The 27,090-nt window shown below is 39.4% G+C and overlaps 1 protein-coding gene across 4 annotated transcripts in view; it reads left to right on the forward strand.

Moving 5' to 3' along the window:
• The first annotated feature begins 440 nt into the window (after positions 1–440).
• BBOX1 (gamma-butyrobetaine hydroxylase 1) overlaps positions 441–27,090 on the forward strand; it is a 69,657-nt gene continuing 43,007 nt past the window's right edge. For 2 of the 4 annotated variants that reach the window (XM_040258900.1, XM_040258903.1), the window contains exons 1-2: positions 7,620–8,188; positions 9,757–9,871. In XM_040258900.1, the coding sequence (XP_040114834.1) occupies positions 7,970–8,188; positions 9,757–9,871 (334 nt within the window). In that variant the 5' untranslated portion in view covers positions 7,620–7,969. Of the gene's footprint in view, positions 795–7,619; positions 8,189–9,756; positions 9,872–27,090 lie in introns of those variants that run through there. The other 2 variants (XM_040258902.1, XM_040258899.1) reach the window with 2 other exon arrangements.

The raw sequence follows: 27,090 nt of genomic DNA on the forward strand, positions 1-27,090 counted from the left end.
TCAAGTCACTGGGCAACCAGGTGCCTTCAGAAAAGCCCCACACTCTCTGGCCACTGCAGTTCACATCAGCCAAAGCTGCAGAGGAAGGAGGGCATCAGGCTCAGGGAGACCCATTCCAACCTTTCTACCAGCCCCCCAAAACTAGTCAGGCTCCCTCCAAAGAGACTCATAGGAAGATTCTATGGACACAGAGATACCATCTCCTCTCTGCTCAGGTGAGGAGCTGGTAGCCCCTCCCTAATTAAACATACATCTCAAAAATTTTTTCTCCAAGTGAGTGTTGCAACAATAAAGCTGTTGCGTGAACAGGTGGGACAAGAGTAAAGGAGCTCCTGCACTTGCTGCTGCCAGCTCGGTGGCAGGAGATAAAACGGGTGAGAACCTGAGAACTGCCCTCCATGTATCAGAAAGATTCTAACAAAGGCAATGTAAGTTGCACTGAGTCCTGGGGTTTCGTGGCTTCGGGAACTAGTAGGAGTTAAAAGATTTTCTCTTTCTAACTGCTTCTCCTCTAGGCCATAAAACCTCTTTACTTTTTTTTTTTTTTTTCCACCTCCAATCTCCCCTCAGGAGTTGCTACACCTTCAGATTGGGACATCCATCCTTCCTCATTTGCAAGCCTCAGCTGTGTCTGGGGGCAGGGCAGCAGTGGGAGCTGCCAGGAGCAGAAAGAAAGGCTTACAAGTCAGAGCACTACAGGGACACTGGAGGCAGATCCAACTGGGTGGTGACAGGCACTGAAGGTTCCCTGTGCAAAGGACATTGAATAGTAAAGCCTACATTTTCCTGCCTTGGTAAGTTTTGCATGGTTTGGGGCCTAATGCACATCTGAAAACAGGTATGGTTGAATTCAACTTTTTCTTATTTGGAAGAGCTTCTGGATCCAGGTCTATGGATTAGGGGTCGGGGGAGGGGGCATCCAATTGGAAATCCAGTCACATGAGTCTCACAACCATGTGGGCTGAGATGAGGATGGTCCATCAGGCATTTGCAATAGGCTTGATTTTGGAATGCAGTGGGTTTGATTGCTTCTTGGCAGCTTCCCTTCCCAATTATGTTTGGCTTAGTCTAGTAGTCAAATTACTTTGCAGTCCCTAAGCAGATCCAGAAAGCATTCAGAGGGGACAGAGGGGATACTGTCTAAAAAGTAGACTGGGTGATGGGGAGAGGGATGGTTCTGGCTGGAATCTGAAAATGTTCACTGACCAATCCACAGTCCAGCCCAAAGGAAATGACTGCATATTATATGATGGCCCTTTGTTAAGCTCCCAAACTGAATGTAGCATGGTTTTTTAGAATACTGGTCAATTAAGGCTATTGTATCCCTCTTCAATTATTTTGCTTCCTGAATATAGCTCAAGGGGAAGTATGATGGAAATTTTGAAATGCTTTTCTTTGCAAACAAAGGATTTCTCATAATGAATACATATTCTGATTCAAAGATTTAGAGACTTTCTTAAAATCTAGACCCAGCACTGTATAGACCAGTACTCTGCTTTACCTTGATAAACAAATGCATTGATAATTTGTTTCAATCTGAATGTAATAATGCCACCAGATTGAAGCTAAATTTTTCCTTTTTCTAGTTTAGGAAGAAAGTATTTGCATAAAACGTGATACTTTAAACAAGTGAGCAGGCAGAAGGGTAAACATAGTCAAGAGAACAGACCGGTTTTACTAAGGGTTTCATAGAATTCATTATTCCCCTGAGAGTACACTCATGAATTATTAAGTAACTGAGCCAGTTATTAAATCAAGTTAGCAAAAAAAGCAACAACTTCTAAAAGTTCAAACGACTTAGGTAGCAAAAGTAATGAGTAGAGTATGTATATACTCAACCATATTAAGGTTCATGTACTACAAATGTGGTCTGGTCAACCTCTACCTCACCAAGTGGAAATGAATTGAGTTTTATGACTTAAAGGTTGATATATAAAAGAATAATAATATTTTAAGCCTTTATGGTGTAATGTCTGGAAAACTTCTTCCTGTCCTCTCCTTTCAATGATGAAATGTCGGATGGTGAGGTCAACCAACAACCAACAATCTTGAGAGTTAGCTGCTATTTTAAAAGTACGTTTTTGCTAAATTGAAGTTATTGCCTGGAAAATTATTTGACCATAGATTCTCCATGAGGTAGTCAAGTGTAGTGGCCATGATTTCTGTTTCCTCTGCCTTCAAGTCAGTTTCTTTACCTCTTAAATCTCCAATCATCTGTAAAAGGGAATGATGGCAGGGATCTCACAATGTTTTCCAGAGGATTACATAAGGTTTATTCAATTGAAAGCATCAGTAGAGCAGCTACCACATAAAAAAGTGCTGAATACATGGTTTAGTACATACATCTCATATACTTACCCATGCAATTTGCCTGTTTCTTGCATTTTGATTTTTTCTTTTTTCTTTTTTGATCCTAAACCTAAAACCAGGAGGTCAAACACAGAAAATCCTGTTCTGTCACAGCAGGCCTGATGACTTACCTGAGGAAGAGGAAAAAGACATTAACAGATTCTGACATTTGATAACATGAGTCCTCTCTATCTAGTCTTCCATTACACAAAAACAGTTGAAAAATGACAGTTTTTATTTTGAAGGGTGAGTAATCTAGTAGATGAATCAGCCTTCTCTGGTGTATATTATTAACCTCCATCAATTTTAATTTTATATATAGTAACTATGCAGTGTATTTGTCAATTTCTTGAGAATCCTTTCTAAAACCTATTATTCAAATTAGTTGCAATTAGCATTTGAGGAGTTTTTGCTCTCCCTTGGATTAGAACTAGAAGGTGTTCACTTTTATATGTGTACAGTAGATTGGCCAATCCAGGTTTGGGGCAACCTCTGCCACCAGGCAGCAGTGTGTGCTTGGACAAATTACACCCAGCATTTCTGAGCTTCCATTTTCCTTGCTATCAGATGAAGACACTCAACCCAATGATAGCATAGATTTTTCTTTCAGACTTCAGTTCTAAGTTTATTTTATTCCCAAGACCAACACATAAAATGACTTTCAGAGCTATTTTCTTGATTTTCCAAGCAGCTGGGAAATTTTGAGTTTGTAAAACTTTAAAGAAGGTAAAAACTACACCCATGACTGAAGTAAGATAATCTCTAAAACAATTTATTGAGCAAAACAAGAGTCCCAAACAAAGGTCCATAACTCTGAAGGGGGAAAATATGGTGAGTTAGCAAGTAAAATGACAATGCATACAGAAATATCAAGTAATGGGATGAAATGAAAAGAAATCTGTCCCATTAGATAGTAAGCCCCCCTGACATCAATCTGAAGTCTGTTTCTCAGGACGTGAATATGACTTCCTCCCACCAAACTCAAGTGATATTTCATGAATTAAATCATAATTGTGAATAATAAGAAGCAAAATAGGTATAAAATAAATATTTTCATTTTATAGTACCATTTTAATTCAGCAAAAATGTCTCACTGAGAAATATATATATTTATAAATAAAAATATATTTATATATTTATATTTATATTTATAAATAAATAAATATATATATTTAGAGAGAGAGAGGAGAGCTTGCCATGGCACTGAGCTCTAAGGTCCCTAGAAGGAGAGCGTGAGTTCTTAGTCATTCAGTCGTGTCTGACTTTTTGCAACCTCAGGGACAGTAGCCTGCCTGTCTCCTCTGTCCATGGAATTTTCCAGGCAAGAATACTAGAATGGGTTGCCATTTCCTTCTCTAGGTTATCCTCCTGACCCAGGGATCCAACCTGGGTCTCCCTCATTTTGGGCAGATTCTTTACCATCTGAGCCTCCAGAGAAGCCTATATATATATATAGCTATGAGCATCAAATGTTTTGGTTTTTCTTTTTTCTTCAGAGAAACACAACAGCTTATCAAATAACTAAATGGTCGTTATGCTTCAACACAGCTCAGGGTGTTTTCTTTTTAATATTTATTTATTAATTGAAGGATAATTGCTTTACAGAATTATGTTGGTTTCTGCCAAACATTAAAATGAATCAGCCATAAGAACACAGCTCAGTTTTAACAAGTCAAATTGAAAATAGATTTTAACAAGCCACACACACGTACAAGCCTATACATTACAGGAGAAAATTTGTTTTCAAGTACAATGTCCATTGATTTTTGTTTTGTTTTGTTTTCCATTTCATCCCATTTATCCCAATAAAGCTTTAAATAAATCCCTCCCCTCCTTTTGTTTGGATTACCATTCACATTTGTCATAAAGTTCGGAAAGAGATTGTGAAGCATAGAAATAACCTGTCAAGTTCCTTCACAGATACCAAAACAATTTAATTTTAGCAACACCCAGGTCTTTCCAGTTCTGCCACTCTCTCACAGCTGCCTCAGGCAGCCTCCATCAGCCACCCTCTTGATGTGGCCTCCTCTCTCAAGATAACCTTCCCAGAACATCCATTTGGCCAAGAGAAGGGGGGTGGGGAAGAGTCTGTGTACACGTCTGTATTCAGCTGCTCAGTTGTGTCCAACTCTTTACAACACGCTGGACTGTAGGCCACCAGGCTCCTCTGTCCATGGAATTTTACAGGCAAGAATACTGGAGTGGGTTGTCATTTCCTCCTCCAGGAGATCTTTCCAACCCAGGGGTCGAACCTGAGTCTCTTGTGTCTCCTGCGTTGGCAGGCAGATTCTTTACCACTAGTGCCAACTGTCAAACCCTGTACCCCTAATACTTGAAAATGTACTTTCCCTCTCCAGTTCAAACTTGCTAGGTAGAAAAAGGGGAAAAAAAAAAAAGATTAAAAAAAAAAAAGAGGGAGAGAAAGAAAAAAGGTCAGGTTAGAATGGAACAAGTGTTTGTTGGTATAGCCATATCTGTAGATGTGATCACTTCAACAGTTAGTGGGACTTGGCACAGAGCCATGGGTGAGTACAGAACAGTGTTTATTATGGGAGAAGATGCACCCTTCAAACAATGTATCTATTAAGAATTAATGTGTGAAATTTCAAGTTTTATGAACATCCTTTCAAACAAAACATTTTCAAGCTCATTAGTGGTGGTTTAGTTGCTCAGACGTGTTCAACTCTTTGCAATCCCATGGATTACAGCCTGCCAGGCTTCTCTGTCCATGAGATTCTCCAGGCAAAGATACTGGAGTGGGTTGCTATTTCCTCCCCCAGGGGATCTTCCCAACTCAGGAATCAAAAACCCAGGTCTCCTGCATTGCAGGCAGATTCTTTACCAAATGAACTACAGGGAAGCCCTTCAAGCTTATTAATCAGCACTTTCTTGACAATGAGTTAAGTTTCAAATATATACCACTACACATGAAAGTTTGATGATTAAAAATTAATAAGAAGGATTTTTTCCCCTTAACTGTCTTACTTCTTAGGAGATCTTAAGATGACATCACCTGTATTCTGCTATTTCCCAGCCTCTTTCTCCTGCTGCTTACCTGGGTAATTGCTGTAGATATTTCACTGGACAGTGATGATTCCAGTTAATCTGGGATAATATAACCAGATCCTTAAATCATACTGGAAACTTAAGGAGAAAAAGAATAAATGTAGTCAATTTTTCTCTAGCTTACAGGTTGGCAAATGTATATATATATATATATATATATTTTTTTTTTTTTAAGGGAAGATAGTATATTTTCAGCTTTATATACTTTCCCTGTTTCATGTTTGTGCTTAATTTTTTCATACCTTTTGAGAATATAAAAAGTATTCTTTCCTCATGGACTGTATAAAAACATCTGACCCACAGGCAGCTGCCTGTCCTTGATCAATTTATGTAAGTTATGATTTTACTACAGTAAGTACAATCTTACTTAAATACAGAAAAGAGTCTTCTTTTTCCTCCTCATGTGTCAAGCTGAAGTTTTCATTCCAATATTAAATGTCTTCTATGTGCCTACTGCACTAGAGGATACAAAGATCACTTGGAAGTTCCAGACTTGAAAATAAAGAAGATAATTATGAAAGTAAAAAAAAAATAATAAGGAAGGCTGGGCATAAGTGACATTGATAGCTGTCTGAGAGGCCTCGGGATGGCCTGTTTAAAGAAGATATCTATATGAGCAAGTCTTAAAGGATGTGAGCAACGCTGCTGAATGCATGTTGATTCCATCTTATTTTCCATCTTCACTAATTAAACATTGATTTCTGCAGAGCAAGCATGTAACTAGTAAACAGTTATATTTCCCATCTTCCCTTGTAGCTAAAGTTGGATTGTGATATAATTCTGGCCAATGAAATATATCTGGAAGTTGCTAGATGGGGAAGAGTTGAAAATAAGGTAGACTTAAGTGCCACGTGATATTTTTCCTTTTTCCTCCCTGGAATGTAGATGTGGTATTGGTGATGGAGCAGTCATTTTGCAAACATGATGCAACAAGCAGAAGGATAAAATCTCTGAGTAGCCTGGGCTCCCCATGATTCTGTGAAATCACATTACCAGTAATGGACAGTCATGTTGGGACTTCTTTTTATACAAGAAAAACAAACTCTTTACTTATTTAAGCTTCTATTTGCCAGATCACCAGGATACAGATAGCTGGCTCATGAAAAGAAAAGTTTGTGAAAAGTCATCTGTTGAGGTCCTTTAATGGACCGGAACCTGGTGGTCCAAAGTCAAAGATAAAACAGTAGAAGAGAGAGAGAAAGAGGCTGATATTCCTTGGTTTACACAGAAAACCAATAAAGCCCTTTGACACAGGCCTTGCATTGCTCACGAAGGCACCCGGCACCCTTTCGAGGTGGGTGAAGGCAGAGTGCACCTTCTCAGGAGGGTCTTAGAAGCCTGGGCAGGAGAACGAACACGACGGGTCTCTGCGCTCCAAAGAATTAGCCTGAGAGAGAGAGAGAGAGAGAGAAAGCAAGACAAGGGGACCAAAGCTCTAATGGAGCAAAGGTGTTTTCATCAACATTGTGTGGGCATTTATACTGTCTTGCTGCTGCTGCTGCTAAGTCGCATCAGTCGTGTCCAACTCTGTACGACCCCGTAGACAGCAACCCACCAGGCTCCTCTGTCCCTGGGATTCTCCAGGCAAGAACACTGGAGTGGGTTGCCATTTCCTTCTCCAATGCATGAAAGTGAAAAGTGAAAGTGAAGTCGCTCAGTCGTGTCCAACTCTTAGCAACACCATGGACTGCAGCCCACCAGGCTCCTCCGTCCATGGGGTTCTCCAGGCAAGAATGGAATGGGTTGCCATTGAGGTAGTTATTCTCAGCAAGGATAAAGATTAAAATTCCAGACTTACAAAACATAGGTGATCCATATTAAAGAGAGAGAGAGTTGTAAACAATCACTTTTACCATATGGTTCATAAAAAGGAAAAGGGTACTTATCACTGTATTGAAAAACTAAAGAAGGAAATGCCTGGATTTCCTAGCCCTGGGAGAGGCTTGCCTCTCCTCTTAATTCCTGAATATTCAGGAATTAATAAGGAACAGAGGATTCCTGACAGATCCAAAACAGCACACAGGAAGCCTCCTGTTAAATGCTTCCTGACAGTCATCCCTAGCAATGGGGGCAGAATGAGTCTAGCAACTGAGATTTGAAAGTTCCTGATTTGGCTGGATCCAGCAAATTTGGGCATCTGTTAAAATAACACAGGTGTGACAGTTACACTTTCAATTTGTGGGGTATTTTTCTCCCTTAAAAAAAAATTCCAGAACTTTTATGCAAGCTTAAAAGTGACTGTGTCATTGGTTCTGAACTTATTTTTTTTAAGTGCTATGAGAAAACAAGGAATTCTTTCTGTCTGGATCATGACAGAGCATTTGTCTTGTTTACTTTTAGTTACTGTGTTTCTGTTTACAGCTTGTGAAATACTCTCATCAGAACAAAGGTCCCGGCACTGATAAGTGAAACCACAAACCCAAGCAAATAGCAGAAGCCAGAGTCCATTTGAACTGTTAGAAGTCAAGTTCAGGCCTGATCCTCCTGAGAGTCCTTTTAACACTGATTTGTCATAGCAGGTAGCTGACAAGGTTTACCCCCAAGGACCAGAAACATGGGCTGCGTCATCGAAAAGGCAGAAGTGCTGGATGGAGCTCACTTGATGCGAATCATCTGGCAGGATGGTACAGACTCCATCTACCCAGCTGTGTGGCTCCGGGACAACTGCCAGTGTTCCGACTGCTACCTTGATTCGGCAAAAGCACGGAAACTTCTGATCGAAGCTCTTGATGTGTACATTGGGATCAAAGATTTGATGTTTGACAGGAAAAAGGTAACTATCTCCAAATTATCTCTCCCTGCTCTCTCAACTTGAATAAAAGGTCTAGACTCAAATAATTCAAATAATGAATTATATTGTACTTAATGTATGTTTATATTAAATATCAGAGTCAGAAATGTGCTCAATTAGTCATGTCTTGGCAACCCCATGGACTATAGCCCACCAGGCTCCTCTGTCCATGGAATTTTCCAGGCAAGAATACTGGAGTAGGTTGCCATTTCCTACTCCAGGGTTCAGAAGGAAATGGCAATCCACTCCAGCACTATTGCCTGGAAAATCCCATGGACAGAGGAGCTTGGTAGGCTACAGTCCAAGGGGTCGCAAAGGGTCAGACACGACTGAGCGACTTCACTACTACTGCTACTACGCCAGGGTATCTTCCCAACCCAGGGATCAAATCCACATCTCTTGTGTCTCCTGCATTGGCAGGCAGATTCTTTAACACTGAGCCATGTATAAAAAAACAAGATTGCATAGTGCTTGGTGCCAAGTCAGCATGCTCACTAAGTGAAAGCTTCTGCTATTATTATTACCATTTTTATTACTACTGCTATTATCTTTAATAAAATATACAAAGTTCCTCATTATTCCTTCAGTGAGTGGCAGCCTTGAAGGTACAATCAAACTATTTCTCTAATATAAGGCATGCTCCCTACCTCAGTTTACTCATCTAGAAATGAAGGATACTAACAAGATTTGTTCCTAGAGATGATGTGAAGATTGAGTGAGATAATATGGGTAAAATGTTAGCATGTGGCTGGCATACAGTGAGCACTCAAAAACTTGCATTGATTACTATTTTTAGTCAAATTCGTGAGTAGATGTAAAAGACTTCGTATGGGATTCCTGACAGCTCAGCTCTCAGAACCACAAAGCAGACATAGCCCTAGCCTGTTTCTCTTCCAAATTTGCTAAGATGGTTATCAGAAAAGGAAGTGTGACCAGCAAGGTCATTCACCCCCACCTGTCTTCATCTTGAATCAAGGACTTTACAGCCAGAGTTCACTGCTTGCTGTGGGATTTTAATCATGTTATTTCCTCTTACTTGCCTCACCTGAAAATGTGAATATCAGTTATAGCTCCTCCCACAAGTTGTATGAGGACTAAGTGAGTTATGCTTATAGTGCTCCTTGTACAGTATGCCCTCAAAATGGTGCTATTCCTCCTATAATTATCTACCTCATTATCATCGTTACTATTCCTGATATTCTTGGCAGGAATCTTAATTGATCTCTGACCTCAAGTCATCACAGAAAGTTCAGGGACCACGGGTTTTAAGAATATAAAACAAGAACTTCAGATCTAGCCAGGTTTTGTTTCTTGTGTATTGAAGGGGTTTCAGACCTCAGCTGTATCTCCTTGGTGTTCAGTTTCTTCCTTTGCCAAAAGTTTATTCTATGCTTTTGAGTATATAAGTTAAAAAACAGAAGGAAAAAAAGCAAGAGCTAATTTGATTCTCCGATGACCTTAAATAACTTTCAGAAACAGCAATAACAGAGAACCAAAGTACATAAAAGCATGATATATGTTTATGTGATATTTGCTTTCTGTGTTATAAGGTTCATATCATGTGGCCAAATGACCATTACAGTGAATATGGAGCTGATTGGCTGAAGAAAAGATGCTTTTCACAGCAGGCCAGAGAAAGACTCCAGAAAGAATTGTTTTTGCCAGGTAACTTTGCTTCGGTTTTCAGATTTTAACCTTTAAACCTCATATGGTAAAAAATTTGCTCAGAAGCAAATTAAAGCCCTTGTACCCTGGTTAAAATATTATTGTAATTTATGTGGAATGTTTAATGATTTACCACACAGATCATGCAAGTAGAGATGGAAAGAAACATAGAGCAGTTCTAGACATTCTAGAACTTGGAATTTTCCACCTCAAAAGAAAAGAAATTTAGCATATTTGTATACTTGTCATCTAACACGAAAGCTTTCACTCCACAAATACTCCGTAAGTGTCCCTGCAAAGAAGCAGGATGAATCAAAGGCACACTTGTTCCTTAACAGTTTTATCTGAGGCCAGAAAAACACAAGATCAACAAGGCTGATATTTCTAAACTGGCATCCACACATAAAATTATGTGATCCGTGAACCTCATGAAATAGTATACCCAGCATTGAATGTGCATGTGAGTGTGTGTGTCAGGCTTGTGCCCAGCAAATTGCTTGGGGAGAGTTTATATGCGTCTCAAGGGAATCTGTGACCACAGAAATATTCAGAAAATCTCCACTAGACAGATTCAGTCAAAAAGGAAGACTTCATTCTTAAAAAAAAAAAAAAAAAGCCTTCCTTTCAGTCTTTTTTCTTTTTTATTGAAATATAGTTGATTTAAAAGATGTGTTAATTTCTGCTGTACAGCAAAGTGATTCAGTTATACATATAAATACACTTTTATTATATTCTTTTCCATTATTGTTTATCACAGGATGTTGATATAGTTCCCTGCGCTATACAATAGGCCCTTTTGCTTATCCATTCTACATATAATAGTTTGAATTTGTTAACCGCAAACTCCTACTCCATCGTTCCTCCAATCCCCTCTCCCTTTTAGCAACTATGAATCTGTTCTCTATGAAGAAGGTTTTAATCTTGACCTGAGATACAAAATAAGTACTTAATAAGATAGAAAGTTATTTTTTAAATACAACTTTTCAGAGATATACAATAATACAACTCAATCAGAAGTGCTGGGGAGAAGTGGGAAGTATTAATACTTTGTGCATGCTCAGGCATGCCCATCTTTTTGCAATCCCATGGGCTGTAGCCCACCAGGCTCCTCTGTCCCTGTGATTATCCCAGCAAGAATACTGGAGTGGGTTGCCATTTCTTGCTCCAGGGGATCTTCTTGAGCCAGGGATTGAACCCGCGTCTCCTGAGGCTCCTGCATTGGCAGGTGGATTCTTTACCACTGAGTCACCTGGGAAGCCATTACAACTTTATTCTCTGTGTATTTTGAAGATTTGTGTCATAAGATGATGTGGTCAAAGGCAATTTTCAGAACATGCTGATCCTTATGTATTTACTAGAATCTTGACCTGCACAAATACACTAACAAGGTAAGTTTCCTTGAACATTCTTTTCCACCGTTAACCAGATATATTGGACCACTGTCCCTTTGAGCAACTGATCGGCCTTATTGGATTTTGCAACACTTCTCTTCTTGGGATTCTGGGTCATATGCCAAGACACAGATTTTTACCTTACTGCTTTCAAATCTGAAATTCTCAAACTTGTATGGTGACTCTGCATGGTTTTCAGTGCTAGACTTACAACAGTGTCCTAGGTATGGAGATATTACTAATTTGCCCACTTGAACCCTACAGCTTCACCCTGACCCATGATTATCGATAGGGTGTGATGTGGTCCCCTTCCTGTTCAAGGATAGGTCTCCATCCCTTAATCTTACCCTTCTGACAACTGACAAAGTTTTGCTCTAGTGCTTTCTGTCTAAACCATCAGAAACCCCTTTTCCTCTTTATCTAGTCAAGCTAACTGGTGGAATCCAGATGGATATCCAAGGAAAGATGCTTTTCCTGCCTTCCCCCACTGAGTTCATGGCTAGATTCTTCAAAGAGTCTCCAATTACATAACTGAATGGAAACTGTCTGGGTCAAATAGCAATATCACAAGTATATTATTTTTTTATTATTTATTTTAGATTTCTTCTGGTACTCAAAATATTTTTCCTTAACTCTGCCTTAATTTTGTAATCCCATTGGATTTTACTTTCATTTCCTTCAAGTTCTTTTGATGATCTCAGGGAATAGAAGCCAACTTTCTATTATTACATCTTAAGCTTTTAAGCATTGTAAAAGTATACGGTCACCCCCTCCATTAATATTTCTTGACAAGCGCAGTTTTATAGCTTGCATTTCTCAGTACTATCAGGCAGTAGCAGGATGGAAATGACACTACTTTCAGTTCAACAGTGGAAAAAACAGGTCACACGGACAGGCCACAATCAGAAATAATATAAGGAGAACTGGCTGTTATTTAGACAATGGAAACTATTTTAATGGTTTAAAACAAGATCAGATTTTTAAAATATATTCTCAAGCTGTGTGGTTGGTAGGTAAAAGGAGAAATTAATGGACCATTTTTGAAATATTGCTTCTGTGTCTTTTTGCCTGTAGAATTTGGCACCTTATTTCCCTGCCATTGCATATTTTCAAACATTCATACTCAGAACAAGTAAACAGACTCAGTTACATTTGTGAAAGAACTTTGCTTTTAGTCCTCAGTGGCAGTGTTTCGTCTGTTGCTCTTTCCTTAGAGTGAAGAAAGATTTTTAAAATCTGGTGTCAAGATGCAGATTACTTTTTCTTGATTTTCCCTTGGCATTAGATGTTGCACTCAGAAATGGAAAGACCATCCACCAGAAAAAGCTCTTGTCATGGGACAGTCACAGCTGGGAAACATGGATAACAATCATTCTCTCATACATTTCTATTCAATTGCACCTATCTCGTGCTGAAAACTGTAAGGAAATACCAAGTTTTAAAAAGACGTATTGCAGGACAGCAATAGAGACTTTGGCCACCCGACGCGAAGAGCTGACTCATTAGAAAAGACCCTGATGCTGAGAAACACTGAAGGCAGAAAGACAAAGTAATGACAGAGGATGAGATGGCTGGATGGCATCACCAACTCAATGGACATGAGTTTGAGTAATCTCTGGGAGATGGTGAAGGACTGGGAAGCCTGGGGTGCTGCAGTCCATGGGGTCACAAAAGAGTCAAACACAACTGAGAAACTGAACAACAGTAGAGACGCAGACATAAAGAATGGACTTGTGGACTCAGTGGGGAAGTAGAGAGTGGGATGAATTGCAAGAATAGCATTGATACAGATACACTGCTGCTGCTGCTGCTAAGTCGCTTCGGTCGTGACCGACTCTGTGCAACCCCATAGATGGCAGCCCACCAGGCTCCCCTGTCTCTGGGATTCTCCAGGCAAGAACACTGGATTGGGTTGCCATTTCATTCTCCAATGCATGAAAGTGAAAAGTGAAAGTGAAGTCGTAAAATAGATAGCTAGTGGGAAGCTGCTGGATAGCCCAGGGAGCTCAACTAGGTGCTCTGTGATGACCTAGAGTGTTGGGAGGGAGGCCCAAGAGGGAGAGGGTATATATATGTATATATATATATATATATATATATATATATACTTATAGCTGATTCACACTGTTGTACAGGAGAAACTAGTTCAATATTATAAAGCAATTATATGCCAATTAAAAATTTTTTTAGAAAAACATGGATTCTGCCCTGGAGGATTTATCCCACCTAGGAGGGGACATCAGCCATGGAAACAAATAAGTATAGCACATTATTTTTAGTACATGAAGACGTGCATAGAAGATTTATTAGAACGCAGAAGGACTCTGAAGAGATAAGAAAATGTGACTCAAATAAGACCTACTACTTGAACTGGGTTTTGAAGAATCCATTTGTTAGACAAAGATAGAAAGTAAGTAAATGATCAACAGAGAAAAGAGCAAAGACGTATAATAGAGCAGGGTAGGTTTAGGAAACTGCAATTAGTTTAATATGGATAAAGTTACAATTGTTAGGCAACTAAGAAGGAAGTGGCTTAAGTGCCCTAGTAAGAGGCTCAATCCTAAACCCTAAGGCAAGGAAGTTTGCTTAGCACCAAGGTCAAGTATTTTTCCTTCTGTTAGTTTTTCAGGCTGATTCTCTTCTTATAAGGCCAGAGAAATGATTGTTTATAAATTTAAGAAGATGGCTTTATCTAGTTTTTTTTAGGATGCATTTTACATATTCATTTTTTAGGATGCGTTTACATTTAGGATGATTCTTACCAAACACATATAATTTCTCAAGTGCTTATGAGATTGTTAATGTCTCCTTAGCTTCCTTTTGTTCTTAATGCATTTTACCCTTCCCTCTTCCAGTGTACCCCTTTGGTTCTTGGTTTGTTTTTATCTTATTAAAGAGGGTGAAGAGATCAGATCTTGATGTAGAAAAATCTTGGTTATGGTCATCTGGGCTGGATGGATTGGTGTGGGGAATGCTCAGGAGCAGGGTAACCATAGCATGATCTAGAAATCATCCTGTAAGAAATATTAAGAACTTAAACTAGGGAAGTAGCAGAGAGCACAGGGATAGTATTTGTACTCAAGAAAAATAGATATTAACCTGGAGGACAGGAGGTTCTGGCCCTCTAATCTTTACCCATTTAAAACCAAGCCTAGCATGTGTGAATGTTTCCAAATAGATGGACGTAATTTGACAATTTTAATAAAACATTGGAAATATGAAGAATTTTTCTGAAATTGCTTTTTAGCTTTCATGAGAAATTAGCATAATTATACAGTCATTTTTGGTGACTAACTTTAAGATGCAAAATTCCCAAAATAAAACTGATAGGACTAAAATAGAAAAGAATCAGTGCACAATGTGATCTTTTGTATATGAACCTAAACATCTGTTCTTTTTATTAACACGTGGTGGCAGAATGAATGCTTGTTTTCCTAGCTATCTCCTTGAATTGGTACTGAAATGTTTGTGTATTACTCTCTGACATCAGTAATATTTGTTATCGCAAACTGAGATTTAAAAGGTGTTAATTTGAAGAAAATCTTTATTCCATAGAAGCAATCTGCTCAGTTTTGTCAGCAATCCAGAAACTAAGTACACAGTACAGTCAGAAAAGAATATTTCCCTTCATTTCCATATGTCCCTCTTCTATCAGAGCAAGCCTTCACCTATGTACTTTATCAGATTACAACCCTTCGGTCCATAGCTATGACTCCCTTCTTTGTTTCAAAAGGAATATGCCACAAAAGGAACTGAAAACTCTCAAGTAGCTATAAGGGCTCTCTAAGATCTCTGTGGTGATTTTACATATGGTTAAAAAGAAAAACAACAACACACAGAGCTCCCCTTTCTAATAGAGGGCCAAATGCGTCCTTGAAGATGAAGATTTTCATTACAGTGCAAAGAATAGTGTTTGTTTGGTACACAGCCTATTTTTATAGAAATTTGCCCAAAAAGCAAAAGTTATTATCTTTTTCAAAAAATGAGCAAGTAATGTACACAACAAATATGCCCAATTCCCACATAATAGTTTACCCATATCCCTAAACATTGCCCCATCCTTCATCCATTCTTAAACCCCCAGAGGTGGGAATTAGCTGGGCAAATCGGGGATGGAGTGAAGGTATCTGTTTCACTTATTACTTGGTGATTATAAAAAGGACTGGGAGGTTTTTTTTCCCCAAGCTATCTTAGAATGTTCCAACTGTATGAACTACCAGTCAGAATGGCTTCAGAAGAGCTCTGTTAAAACAGATGCATCAGAGCAATCAAGCCACTATGTCACATTGCCAAATATATTGCCTTCCCAAGAAAGACCTAAGAAAAGTCACTCAGGCCCATACTCTGATGCACAGATGGGAGAATGGCCCAAAGTCTTCGTATGTTTAGAAAGAAAGTCTCTATTTTGCCAGCCATATGTGAAATGAACCTATCAAGTTTCAGAGAAATGTGTTTGGGGCTTTGATGAAATGAATACAGATATCTTAAATGCTTATAAGTTTACAAATGCATATTTTGCTGCCCTTTTTCTCTGTGCCATAGTAATTTCTTTCAATATGTCCTGTTCTTTTCTGAATCACATATCATTTGTTATCACACTCAGTTTCTGCATTGCACTTGATAAACGAGGGCATAATATCTGAAGGGTCTAACACCCTTGTGGACTGTAAGTTAGTGAGTCCAAGATGGGAGATTCACAGTCTGAGAAGCACCCTGCGATGTTATGTAGCCAACAGAAGCCCCCAGGCTGGAGGTTGTTTCCACAGGCATCTGCCTAGCTTGGGGTTCTACTTGTAAACTCTAGGTCAGATCCTTTTTCTTTTATGTTTTTTTCATCTCCACCATACTTCCAGCTAGAAAACACATAATCATATACTCAGAGATATGTATTAGAGTATTAAAGATAAAGTCTGTTTTGAAGCTGGACACATTACAGAAATACAGGGTGGGGGAAGTCCTGTGTACTACATCTATTACTTTTTTAAAAATTTTTAGGTAAGAAACATTAATTATATATTTTAAAATCATTTTTATTATTTAACAACTTTATAAATTAAACTATCATATCATCATCCAATGTTAGTGTAAAATAGGACTTTGAAAAGCTCGTGTCTTCAAAAAGTTGATATCTTTAAAAGCCTTGAAAAAGTTTGAGGATATTTTTGAGAATCTAAAGTAAATCTATTTTGAGGAAGAATTATTATAGTCTATTCCCTTTTCATAATTTTTCAGTATACCTACCACATCAAAAGTTAAGGAAAATATACTAATTTCTTTATTCTTGGAAAAGTAATTATCTAGAGTTACACCAAAGTAAATTTATTTCTTTTATTTCCCTTCTCTTTCAAATAGGGAAAAAGTAAAGTGGGCTTTCTCCAATGAGTGAAAAACTTCCATTTCTCACAAATAAGACTTACTTTTTCCTGCAGCATGGGAAAAAGTTTTGTAACGCTGGCAATTGGATGGCAAATTTAGAATTTATAAATCAAGAAAATTCCAAAGTGTGGCAATTTCAAGTAAAGTTGGATTGCTTTGTATGCTGGCTTCACTTTTACCAAACCTACATATAGGCACATAATTTATAAATTTAACGTCATTTCTGTTAGTGCCTACACACTAGGAGATTCACCAACTGAAAAGAAAAAAAAAAAGGACAACTGATTCTGATTAAAAAACTATCACTTCTCACTTCTGGTTCTACTTTGTTCTTCAAGATGGCAGAACATAGTGCAACAAAGATAGTTTGGAGTAGTAGATATCATCATCATACTTAAATTTCTTAGATTTCAGTTCTGAACTTTCAATATGTCCATGGAAAAAAATTAGTTTTAATTTCTTCTTAAATTTTTCTATCCCCATAAGGAAAAAAAAAAAGATTTTTGAAAAGACTTTTGGTGTTGCTGTTCACCCATTCTGTTGATTTGCCTACTTTCTAGCTGAGCAAATTAGATAAATAGTTTTTAGTCTCTATTCCATTCAACGATTTCTCTAACTTTAACATTTTGCTCAGAATTCTGTATTTTTCCCAATCTGTAACTTTGCTTTGAATCAAAAGAACAGTACAACACTGATTTAAAAGTACTCTAGAACCTAAGTCTTGCTAGATCTGTGACCTTGAGCAATTTTCTTAACCTTTCTTGTTCCCAAATCTTTATCTGCACAATGGAGATGGGACCTACTTACAGCCTTGAATAGCACCATACTGAGTGAAAAACGATGTCTCACTTTACGTATGACCTCACTTCATCTTCAGAAGGTTCCCTTGAAAGCAGTTGTAAATATTGATAACTATAGAGAACAGCCTTGAGAGCTTCTTGACCTTCTTAAATAGTATATCAATTTACAGGAAAAGAAAAAAAAAAAGTACAATCCTATTTTCTTCATCAGCTATCAAGCTTCCATGTTCATTGCCTGTTTGCCCAGAAAAGATGGACATTCAAAAGGCTATAGGTGAAAAAGATTGTATAAGTTGTCCGTCAAAGCCTTTTGTTATCTCATACTTGAGTTACTGGAATAACATGGCCTCTGTCTTCACCCCCAGCTTGCACAACCCTGCAGGGTTATCCTCCGGATGCCCATAATTATCTTCCCTCCCCCAGCCCTGGTGATTCTCTGCAGCACAATACAGTCCAAAGTCTTCCCTGGGACTTTCTAATCATCCCGCAATCTAGAGCCCCATCCACAAGCATGTGGATTCTTACTTTTGTCCAAATTCTGCTTGTTTCCCCAGTCACTTACTCTATTCTTCTGCCTGGCTGAACTTCACCTCTCCATCCTGCAAGATCCAGCTCACATCCAGTGGACCCTTTTACCAACAGTTCCACCCTAGATTTATAATTATCCCTGGGACAAACTGGCTCAGTGATAAAGAACCCACCTGCCAATGCAGAAGATGTGCGTTCATTCCTCGGGTTGGGAAGATCCCCTGAAGAAAGAAATGCCAACCTACTCCACTATTCTTGCCTGGAGAATCCCAAAGACAGAGGAGCCTGGTGGGCTACCATCTATGGGGTCACAGAAGAGTCAGATAAGACTTAGCCACTAAACAACAGCAACAAAGTCAAACTACAAAATATGGACCAGAAAGTGAGCAAGTCCAGAACATGGACATAATTTCACTGGTAACACTAAAATGCAAGGCTGTGGCATAACAATGGAAGCTATACATTTTTCCAAAAGAATTTTGTTAGAATTTGTTAGGAAAGGAAGTGAAAGAGGGTGGTGTGCCAAGAACATGCTTCCCCTGTAAAACAGCACAGTGTTACAAAAGGAGAACAGCTTTGGAATCAGCAAAGGGGCTTTGACTTTCTGCTCTGTGAACCTGACGTGTCATAAATTATCTGACTCTCACTTTTTCCAAATGTAAAAGAGGCAATGCCTCTCAGCTGTGGGATGTGAAGAATAAGTGGAAAAAAGTAAGTGCTGTGCTTAGCTCAGTGCCTGGCACACTGTGGCTACTCAGATCCTGTTAGGTCCTTTCCCTCCCCTTATCCTTCTACATAAAGAGCCATGGACATAGCAGAGGTATAATAAAGAACATCTGAGCAAGGATAAAAGGAGAGAGTGAGATAGCATCATGATCATGCCTTATGCATGAGTTCCCCTTACTTGAAGAATAATCATATTATAATCCTGGTTAAACCCTTGAGAGTGACTCAGAAGTGAATTGTTGCCATGAAAAGAATTTTACTCATTCAGACATTGATTTTAAGTCTGGGCTAAACTTTTTCTACCTGACAGATAGTTTTCTTTAAATAAAACTAAGGAAGGCAGTGAAAAGACTGGTCAACTTTGACCCTAATTCCAATCAGGTCTGTAAAAATGTTTGCTGAAGCTAGGATGATCAGCAAACTTGGGGAAAAGTGATGTGTTATCTACTGCTTAGTTAAGTATCATTAGAGATGAAGACACTCAGCAGATATATTTCATGTACAAACCTCAATACTTGGATTAAAAAAATATATTCCAGACCCAAATTAGATACAGTCTCATGACCATATGAAAACAGATAATATTAATAAAGAAGATAGGGGGAAGGTATCTGAAGAGAACCACATATTCATAAAGGAGGAAGCAGAGTGTCTAAGCTCTAACTTCAAAAGGGCGTGTTGGAAGTGTCTGGGCTTCCCCAGTGGCACCAGTGGTAAAGAACCTGCCTGCCAGTGAAGAAGACATAAAAGATGTGGGTTCAGTCCCTGGGTCAGGAAGATGCCCTGGAACAGAAAATGGGAACCCACTCCAGAATTCATGCCTGGAAAATTCCATGGACAGAGAAGCCTGGTGGATTACGGTCCATGGGGTTGCAAAGAGTTGGACATGACTGAGCATGCATGCACACAGGAACAGAAGTATCTAGCCCAAAATAAACTGATCAATCATAATCATGATGGACAACCAAAAGGGGGATTTATAAAGTGATTTACTTGGAGAAATAAGAAAAAAGGAGGAAGATCAGAGGAAAGGTGAATTATCTGATGGGAGTAGATGGTCTTAGATAATCCTGCTTCACAGTCTTTCCTGACGGATGGCAACTCCATCTGACAGGCAGTGGGGTCAACCACTACTATTTGATATAGTTTTGTAAGTCCTAGGCACAGTGTCAGAGAAGAAAAAGAAATAAAAGAAATCCAGATTGGAAAAGAAGAAGTAAAATTCTCACTGTTTGCAGATGACATGATCCTCTTCCTAGAAAATCCTAAAGACACCACCAGAAATTTACTAGAGCTAATCAATGAACATAGTAAAGTTGTAGGATATAAAATTAATGCACAGAAACCTCTTGCATTCCTATATGCTAACAGTGAGAAAACAGAAAGATAAATTAAGGAAAAATCTCATTCACCATTGCAATGAAAAGAATAAAATACTCAGAAATAAATTTACCTAAAGAAACTAAAGACCTATATATATATAAAACTATAAAACACCGATGAAAGAAAGGTGACACAAACAGATGGAGAAATACACCATGTTTGTGGATTGGAAGAATCAATATAGTGAAAATGAGTATACTACCCAAAGTAATCTATAGTGAAAGTGAAGTTGCTTAGTCATGTCCAACCCTTAGAGACCCCATGGACTGCAGCCTACCAGGCTCCTGTGTCCATGGGATTCTCCAGGCAAGAGTACTGGAGTGGGCTGCCATTGCCTTCTTCATAATTCAATGCAATTCCTATCAAGCTACCAATGGTATTTTTCACAGAACTAGAACAAATAACTTCATAATTTATATGGAAACACACACAAAAAAAAACCTCAAATAGCCAAAGAGATCTTCAGAAAGAAGAATGGAACTGGAGGAATCAATCTGCCTGACTTCAGAATATACTACAAAGCTACAATCATCAAGACAGTATGGTACCAGCACAAGGACAGAAATATAGATCAATGGAACAAAATAGAAAGCCCAGAGATAAATCCACACACCTATGGACATCTTATCTTTGACAATTGAGGCAAAAATATACAATGGAGAAAACACAATTTCTTTAACAAGTGGTGCTGGGAAAACTGGTCAACTACCTGCAAAAGAATGAAACAAGAACACTTTATAACACCATACACAAAAATAAACTCAAAATGGATTAAAGATCTAAATGTAAGACCAGAAACTATAAAACTCTTAGAGGAAAACAGAGGCAAAACACTCTCTGACGTAAATCACAGCAAGATCCTCTATGACCCACCTTTTATTTAATGGAAATAAAAACAAAAATAAACAAATGGGACACAATTAAACTTAAAAGCTTTTGCACAAGGAAGAAAACTATAAGCCAGGTGAAAAGGCAGCCTTCAAAATGGGAGAAAATAATGACAAATGAAACAACTGACAAAGAATCAGTCTCCAAAATATACAAGCAGCTCATGTAGCTTAATACCAGAAAAATAAATGACCCAATCAAAAAGTGGGTCAAAGAACTAAACAGACATTTCTCCAAAGAAGAGATACAAATGGCTAACAAACACATGAAAAGATGCTCAACATCACTCATTAGCAGAGAAATGCAAATCAAAACCACAGTGAGGTGCCATCTTACACCAGTCAGGATGGCAGCCATCAAAAAGTCTACAAACAATAAATGCTGGAGAGGGTGTGCAGAAAAGGGAACCCTCTTACACTGTTGGTGGAAATGTAAACTAGTACGCTGTTCCATGGAGAACAGTGTGGAGACTCCTTAAAAACTGTAAATAGAACTGCTGTATGACCTAGCAATCCCACTGCTGGGCATACACACTGAGGAAACCAGAATTAAAAGAGTCACACGTACCCCAGTGTTCATTGCAGCACTGTTTACAATAGCCAGGGCATGGAAGCAGCCTGGATGTCCATCGGCTGATGAATGGATAAGAACGTTGTGGTACATATACACGATGCAGTATTACCAGCTGTAAAAAAGAATGCATTTGAGTCACTTCTAATGAGGTGGATAAAACTGGAGCCTATTATACAGAGTGAAGTAAGTCAGAAAGAGAAACACCAATACAGTATATTAAGGCATATATGTGGAATTTAGAAAAATGGTAATGACAAACCTATATGCAAGAGAGCAAAAGAGACACAGATGTAAAGAACAGACTTTTGGACTATGTGGGAGAAGGTGAGGGTGGGATGATTTGAGAGAATAGCATTGAAATATGTATATTACCATATGTAAAACAGATGACCAGTGCAAGTTCAATGAACAAAGCAGTACACTCGAAGTCAGTGCTCTGCTCTGGGGCAGCCCAGAGGGATACACCCATGGCTGATTCATGTTGATGTATGGCAAAAATCACCACAATATTGTAAAGTAATTAGCTTCCAATTAAAATAAATTAATAAAAATCTAGGCTTTTCATTATCTCTTATACCACGCACCCAAGGTGCCAAGAAAATCTCCTAGCTCTATTGCCAAAACAAACCAGAATCCATCAACATCTCACTATCTCCTACGCCAACGCTCCATCTGAATTACCAACATATGTATGCTCTTTCTCCCTTCTTTCCCCCTACTCCTTTGCCAACCTTCCTTCTTCATATTTTTAAGCATTGCTAGGCACTAAGCTCAGTGCTTAATATGTATTGCTGTGTTTAATCCTAGCAACAACTTTACAAAGGCAACATTATAACCTTTTTACGCCTGCGTGAGGAAAATGAGGTTGATAAAACTAAGTAGTCCAAAACAAAAGAGCTGAACAAGTGATGGAGCCAAGATTTTACTGAAGAGCATCTGCTTTATTAAATTCCTTTGTCATCCTCCTCCTCTTCTACGTGCTTCTAGCAATCTGTGCCAGCTTCTGTTTCCATGCTGGGCTTCCCTGGTGGCTCAATGGTAAAGAACCCACCTACAATGCAGAGACGCGATTTCAATCCCTGGGTGAGAAAGAGCCCCTGGAGGAGAGCATGGCAACGCACCCCAGTATTCTTGACTGGAGAATCCCACGGACAGAGGAGCCTGATGGGCTACAGTCCATAAGGTCGCAAAGAGTCAGACACAACTAAAGCACCTAAGGACTCACACATGCTCTTTCTGTGCCATTGCCATTATTGCACTCAAGGGTCAATGTCTGTGGATTTGACTGTCTGCCCCACTAGAAAATTGGAATCAGGAGAAAAAACTAATATTAATAACAGGTACCATTTTTCGAATATCTTCCATGCATTATAAAATTGTACCAGGAACTGTTCTCCGCGCTGGGGATACAGTGATGAACAAAACAGAAAAAGATTCTGTCCTTAAGGAATTTGCATTTTGGTAGAGAATGAGATCACAAAATTTACAAACTTATTTATACTACATCAAGAGACGATAAGGACACAGATACAGGCAGGGTGTTCGATGTGGTGATGGGGGTGAATGGAAGTCTCTTCTGAGTCCTTCTAATTTTTACTGAAACAGGAAGCAAAGCTGTCAGCTAAGCATGAGTAGAAGGAGGAAGTGTGGGAAGACTGAGGATAGAGAACATGATAAACAGTCAGCTAGGGGAGTATGAGATAGAGTTAACTATAGATTAAGTACGCAATAAAATCCATCATCATGGTATGTTTTCGTCCAGCCACATTCAACTGCTCTGGTTCAAGTGCAGTTAGGTGCACTATGTCAAGTTCTTTCAAGACAGCATCTCATTTAAATTTCCCCACAATCCAGCAGATTATTTCCACCCTGTATTTTCAGTAAAGAAATTGAACTGAGAGAATATATCCCTTTCTGAAGGTCACGCAGACAGAAAGTGTCAGAATTCCACCTCGAATCCAGATCTGTCGCCCTCAAACCTTTGACACAAAGTCCCTATCAAATTGGACCTGCATCTCATTTCTACTTAAGTACTTAGTACATTCTCAGTGAACTAGCTCCGGAAATGAGGACTTGGCTGAGGGGCAATTCTTACATGTTTTGGCTGACTGAAGAGTTTTAAGCTGAGTCAACAGACTTGAGACTGCCAAAACAAGGTTCATTAGATTTAGGCTGCATGAATAAAAATGTAGTAGCGAGCCCAAAATGTGTAGGTATAGCCAGAGTACACCTGTAGGAGTATGTCTGATTTGAGACACCCAGGCTGGTATAGAGCATCAGCAAACTTGAAAGCATCAACTTGAAAGCAGAGAGGATGGTAGGGAGCCATATGGAGCTTGGGAGCCATAAAATGTGAAAAATATGGGTGAGAAAGGGGCTATTTATTTAGCCTTGGAAAGAAAAACTCCGTTCAGTAACTGTCTTTATACCTTCTCCAAGACTTCCATATTCTGTGTGATTCTGGAGCACTGAGTTAGCGCCTCAAAGAAGGTGATAGAGGCAGACATGACTCCGTGTAAGGAAGAAGACTGTGTCATTTGGAGCCGACTAGAAGCAGAGTAGGTTGCTCCATAGGGAGATGTGTGCTGTGCAATGAAAAGCCATCAAGAGGGTGTTCTACAACCTTTTCAAGGACGTCACAGGGGATACTTAAAATAATGGCAGAGGGTAAAATTGAATTTTAGGTTTCCACTGCCAACTCAAAGGAAGTCTGAGCTAATAATCTTCCTTCTTGATATCCTTCAGTGCTTGTTATCCTTCAACAAGTTTTTTCTGAATATCCGGAGTTCAGTTCTTCATGTAGTATCCCAGCTCTGACTTACCATCAGCTGTGTGGTGTTGCTTCACTTACCTAAGATACTGATGCCCTGTCTCGTCTGTAAAATGGGAACAGTACTAGAACCCCTATTATGGGGTTGTTGTAAGGATTACATGCGTCACTCCATGTAAAGTGCTTAAAAGTACCTAGTAAGTGTGTTAGCTTCTGTTTTTGTAAATGTTTTTTACACTGTCCTTTAGTGCTCTTTCATAATTTCCAGTGTTTTTGTTTTTTCCAACTGGATGGTCACTCTTGTCATAGGGTTGCTGCTGCTGTGCTGCTAAGTCGCTTCAGTCATGTCCGACTCTGTGCCACCCCATAGATGGCAGCCCACCAGGCTCCCCCGTCCCTGGGACTCTCCAGGCAAGAACACTGGAGTGGGTTGCCATTTCCTTCTCCAATGCATGAAAGTGAAAATTGAAAATAAAGCCGCTCAGTCGTGTCCAGCTCCTAGCGACCCCATGGACTGCAGCCTACAAGGCCCCTCTGTCCATGGGATTTTCCAGGCAAGAGTACTGAAGTGGGGTGCCATTGCCTTCTCCTGGCATAGGGCTGAACGTATATAATATACCAGGTACCTAATAATCCAAAACAAAAATGAATTTCTCTTCTTTCAAGCAACTTATAAACTTGTTTATACATTCTTAAGGAGACTTTTCAAGTTTGGTGAGATTATCACCTACAGGAAAGGTTTTATGGATTTCTCTATCTTTTAAAATGCTAAACGGTGCTCAGTACCGTCTTCTTTTGGGTTGCTGCCAATTTCCATTCATCATTAGGAAATAAGCAAATATTTTATTTAGGATACAGAACATAGTAGTTTTCTGAAAATCTATTGAATGCCAGCCCTGCGCTGTGTACCAGGAGGAGAAAGAGTTAGGGGCAACAGCCAGGAGGAAATAAAGATAAATGACAGGATCCCTAAAGTTTGCAAGGACCTTGCAGTCTACTGAGAGAGAGAAAGATGAGGACCCACCTAACCCACCCTTGCTTACTTTTATACTTCATCTGTGACACCCACGTCTGTCTAGTGCATCCTAGCCTCAGTGACTTTGAGTTCCTCCAATAAGCTAAGAGATCACCCCTCTTCCTATTGTCTTTCCTATTTGGACACTTTCTCTGCCCTTTGCATGACTGACTTCTCTCACCCCTCAGGATGCAGCTTAAATAGCATCTTTTCAGTTAGACCTTTCTTATCTGCCATGTCTAAATAGGGTCTCCATCCCACTTCCAATGATTTTTTGTCAATATACCCTATTTGTTATGCTCATAGCACTTGCTACAATGTTTAGTTTTATGTATTTATTGCTTTGCTTCCTTATTTATTCACCTTTTCCCTCCCAAGGGCAGCGATTACATTTATTTTTATTCACTAACACGTTCTCTTTCACATAGCCAAGGCTTTCAACAAACACATACAGAGTAAATGAAAGATCCTTTCAGCACAGTGTGGTGAGCACTGGGACTGAGGTGTGTATGGTGCTAGGCACCACAGAAGACAGCCATCCTAGCCCAGTCTTGCCGATCCCAAAGGAGGGCATCGCAGAGGCTGTCACGGCCGCATCAGTGCTCCTCAGCGCTCTTCTCATACATGCCAACAGCTTCCTATCCCAAGCCTGCCATGCTTCTGGAGGGTCCTCTTGCCTAAGGGAGCCTATTTGGCCAACACACAGGGAAGGCCAGGAGACCCAGGAATGAATCCCCAGAAACAGCTCTCAACCAATAAGCGGTGGGTGTCGATAGCCTGTGCATCTCAGCTTCCTTGGCTCTGGGTAGGATAACTCTGAATCTGAAGTATAGTTTACAGCATTGCCATGAAGTCCAGCAGTGCTGAGTCCTGGCTGCAAAACCCTAATCTGTTCACCTGAAACTATCACAAAACTGTTATTTGGCTATACTCAAATATAAAATAAAAAGTTTTTTTTCAAAAACCCATCCAGAGGCCTGCTTCCCTGTCTTACTTCCCCACCTCCTATTGGTGCCTCCTTAGTAAATTGTTTATTTGCTCAGTCATGTCTGACTGTTTGCAACCCCATGTATTGAAGAATGCCAGGCTTCTCTATCCTTCACCATCTCCCAGAGGTTGCTCAAACTCATGTCCATTGAGTTCATGATGCCATCCAACCATCTCATCCTCTGTTGCCCCTTTTCCTCTAGCCCTCAATTTTTCCCAGCATCAGGGTCTTTTCTAATGAGTCAGCTCTTTGCATCAGGTGGCCAAAGTATTGGAGCTTCAGCATCAGTCCTTCCAATGAATATTCAGGACTGATTTCCTTTAGGATTGACTGGCTTGATCTCCTTGCTGTCCAAGAGACTCTCAAGAATCTTCTCCAACACCACAGTTCAAAAGCATTAGTTCTTTGGCACTTCATGGTCCAACTCTCACCTTAGTAAGTTGCTTGCATTCAAATCCTCATCTTAGGGTCAGCTTCTGGAAGATTTCAATCTAAAAGGGGACAAATGACCAAGATCTTGAAAGGCAGGTTGAGTTACTAGACAAGAGACAAGGATGCCCTTTCCAAAAAGGGCAGCAAGTCCTTGGTGCAGAAAAGAGAATTAAAGCCCTATTTCCACTCAGGGGCCTTTCCCCTCCTGGGGGTCAGATTTGGTTTATGGCTGAGGCCCTGCAAGATATCTACAGGAAAAGATAGTAAGCCATCAGCTGATCCTTAGCACATGAGATGAGCTGTTTCAGACAGTTGTTTCAGGCACAGTTCTATACAGGTGAACAGAAGG

This window comes from Oryx dammah, unplaced genomic scaffold (genome assembly GCF_014754425.2).
Source record: "Oryx dammah isolate SB20612 unplaced genomic scaffold, SCBI_Odam_1.1 HiC_scaffold_17, whole genome shotgun sequence".
NCBI classification, from domain to species: Eukaryota; Metazoa; Chordata; class Mammalia; order Artiodactyla; family Bovidae; genus Oryx; species Oryx dammah.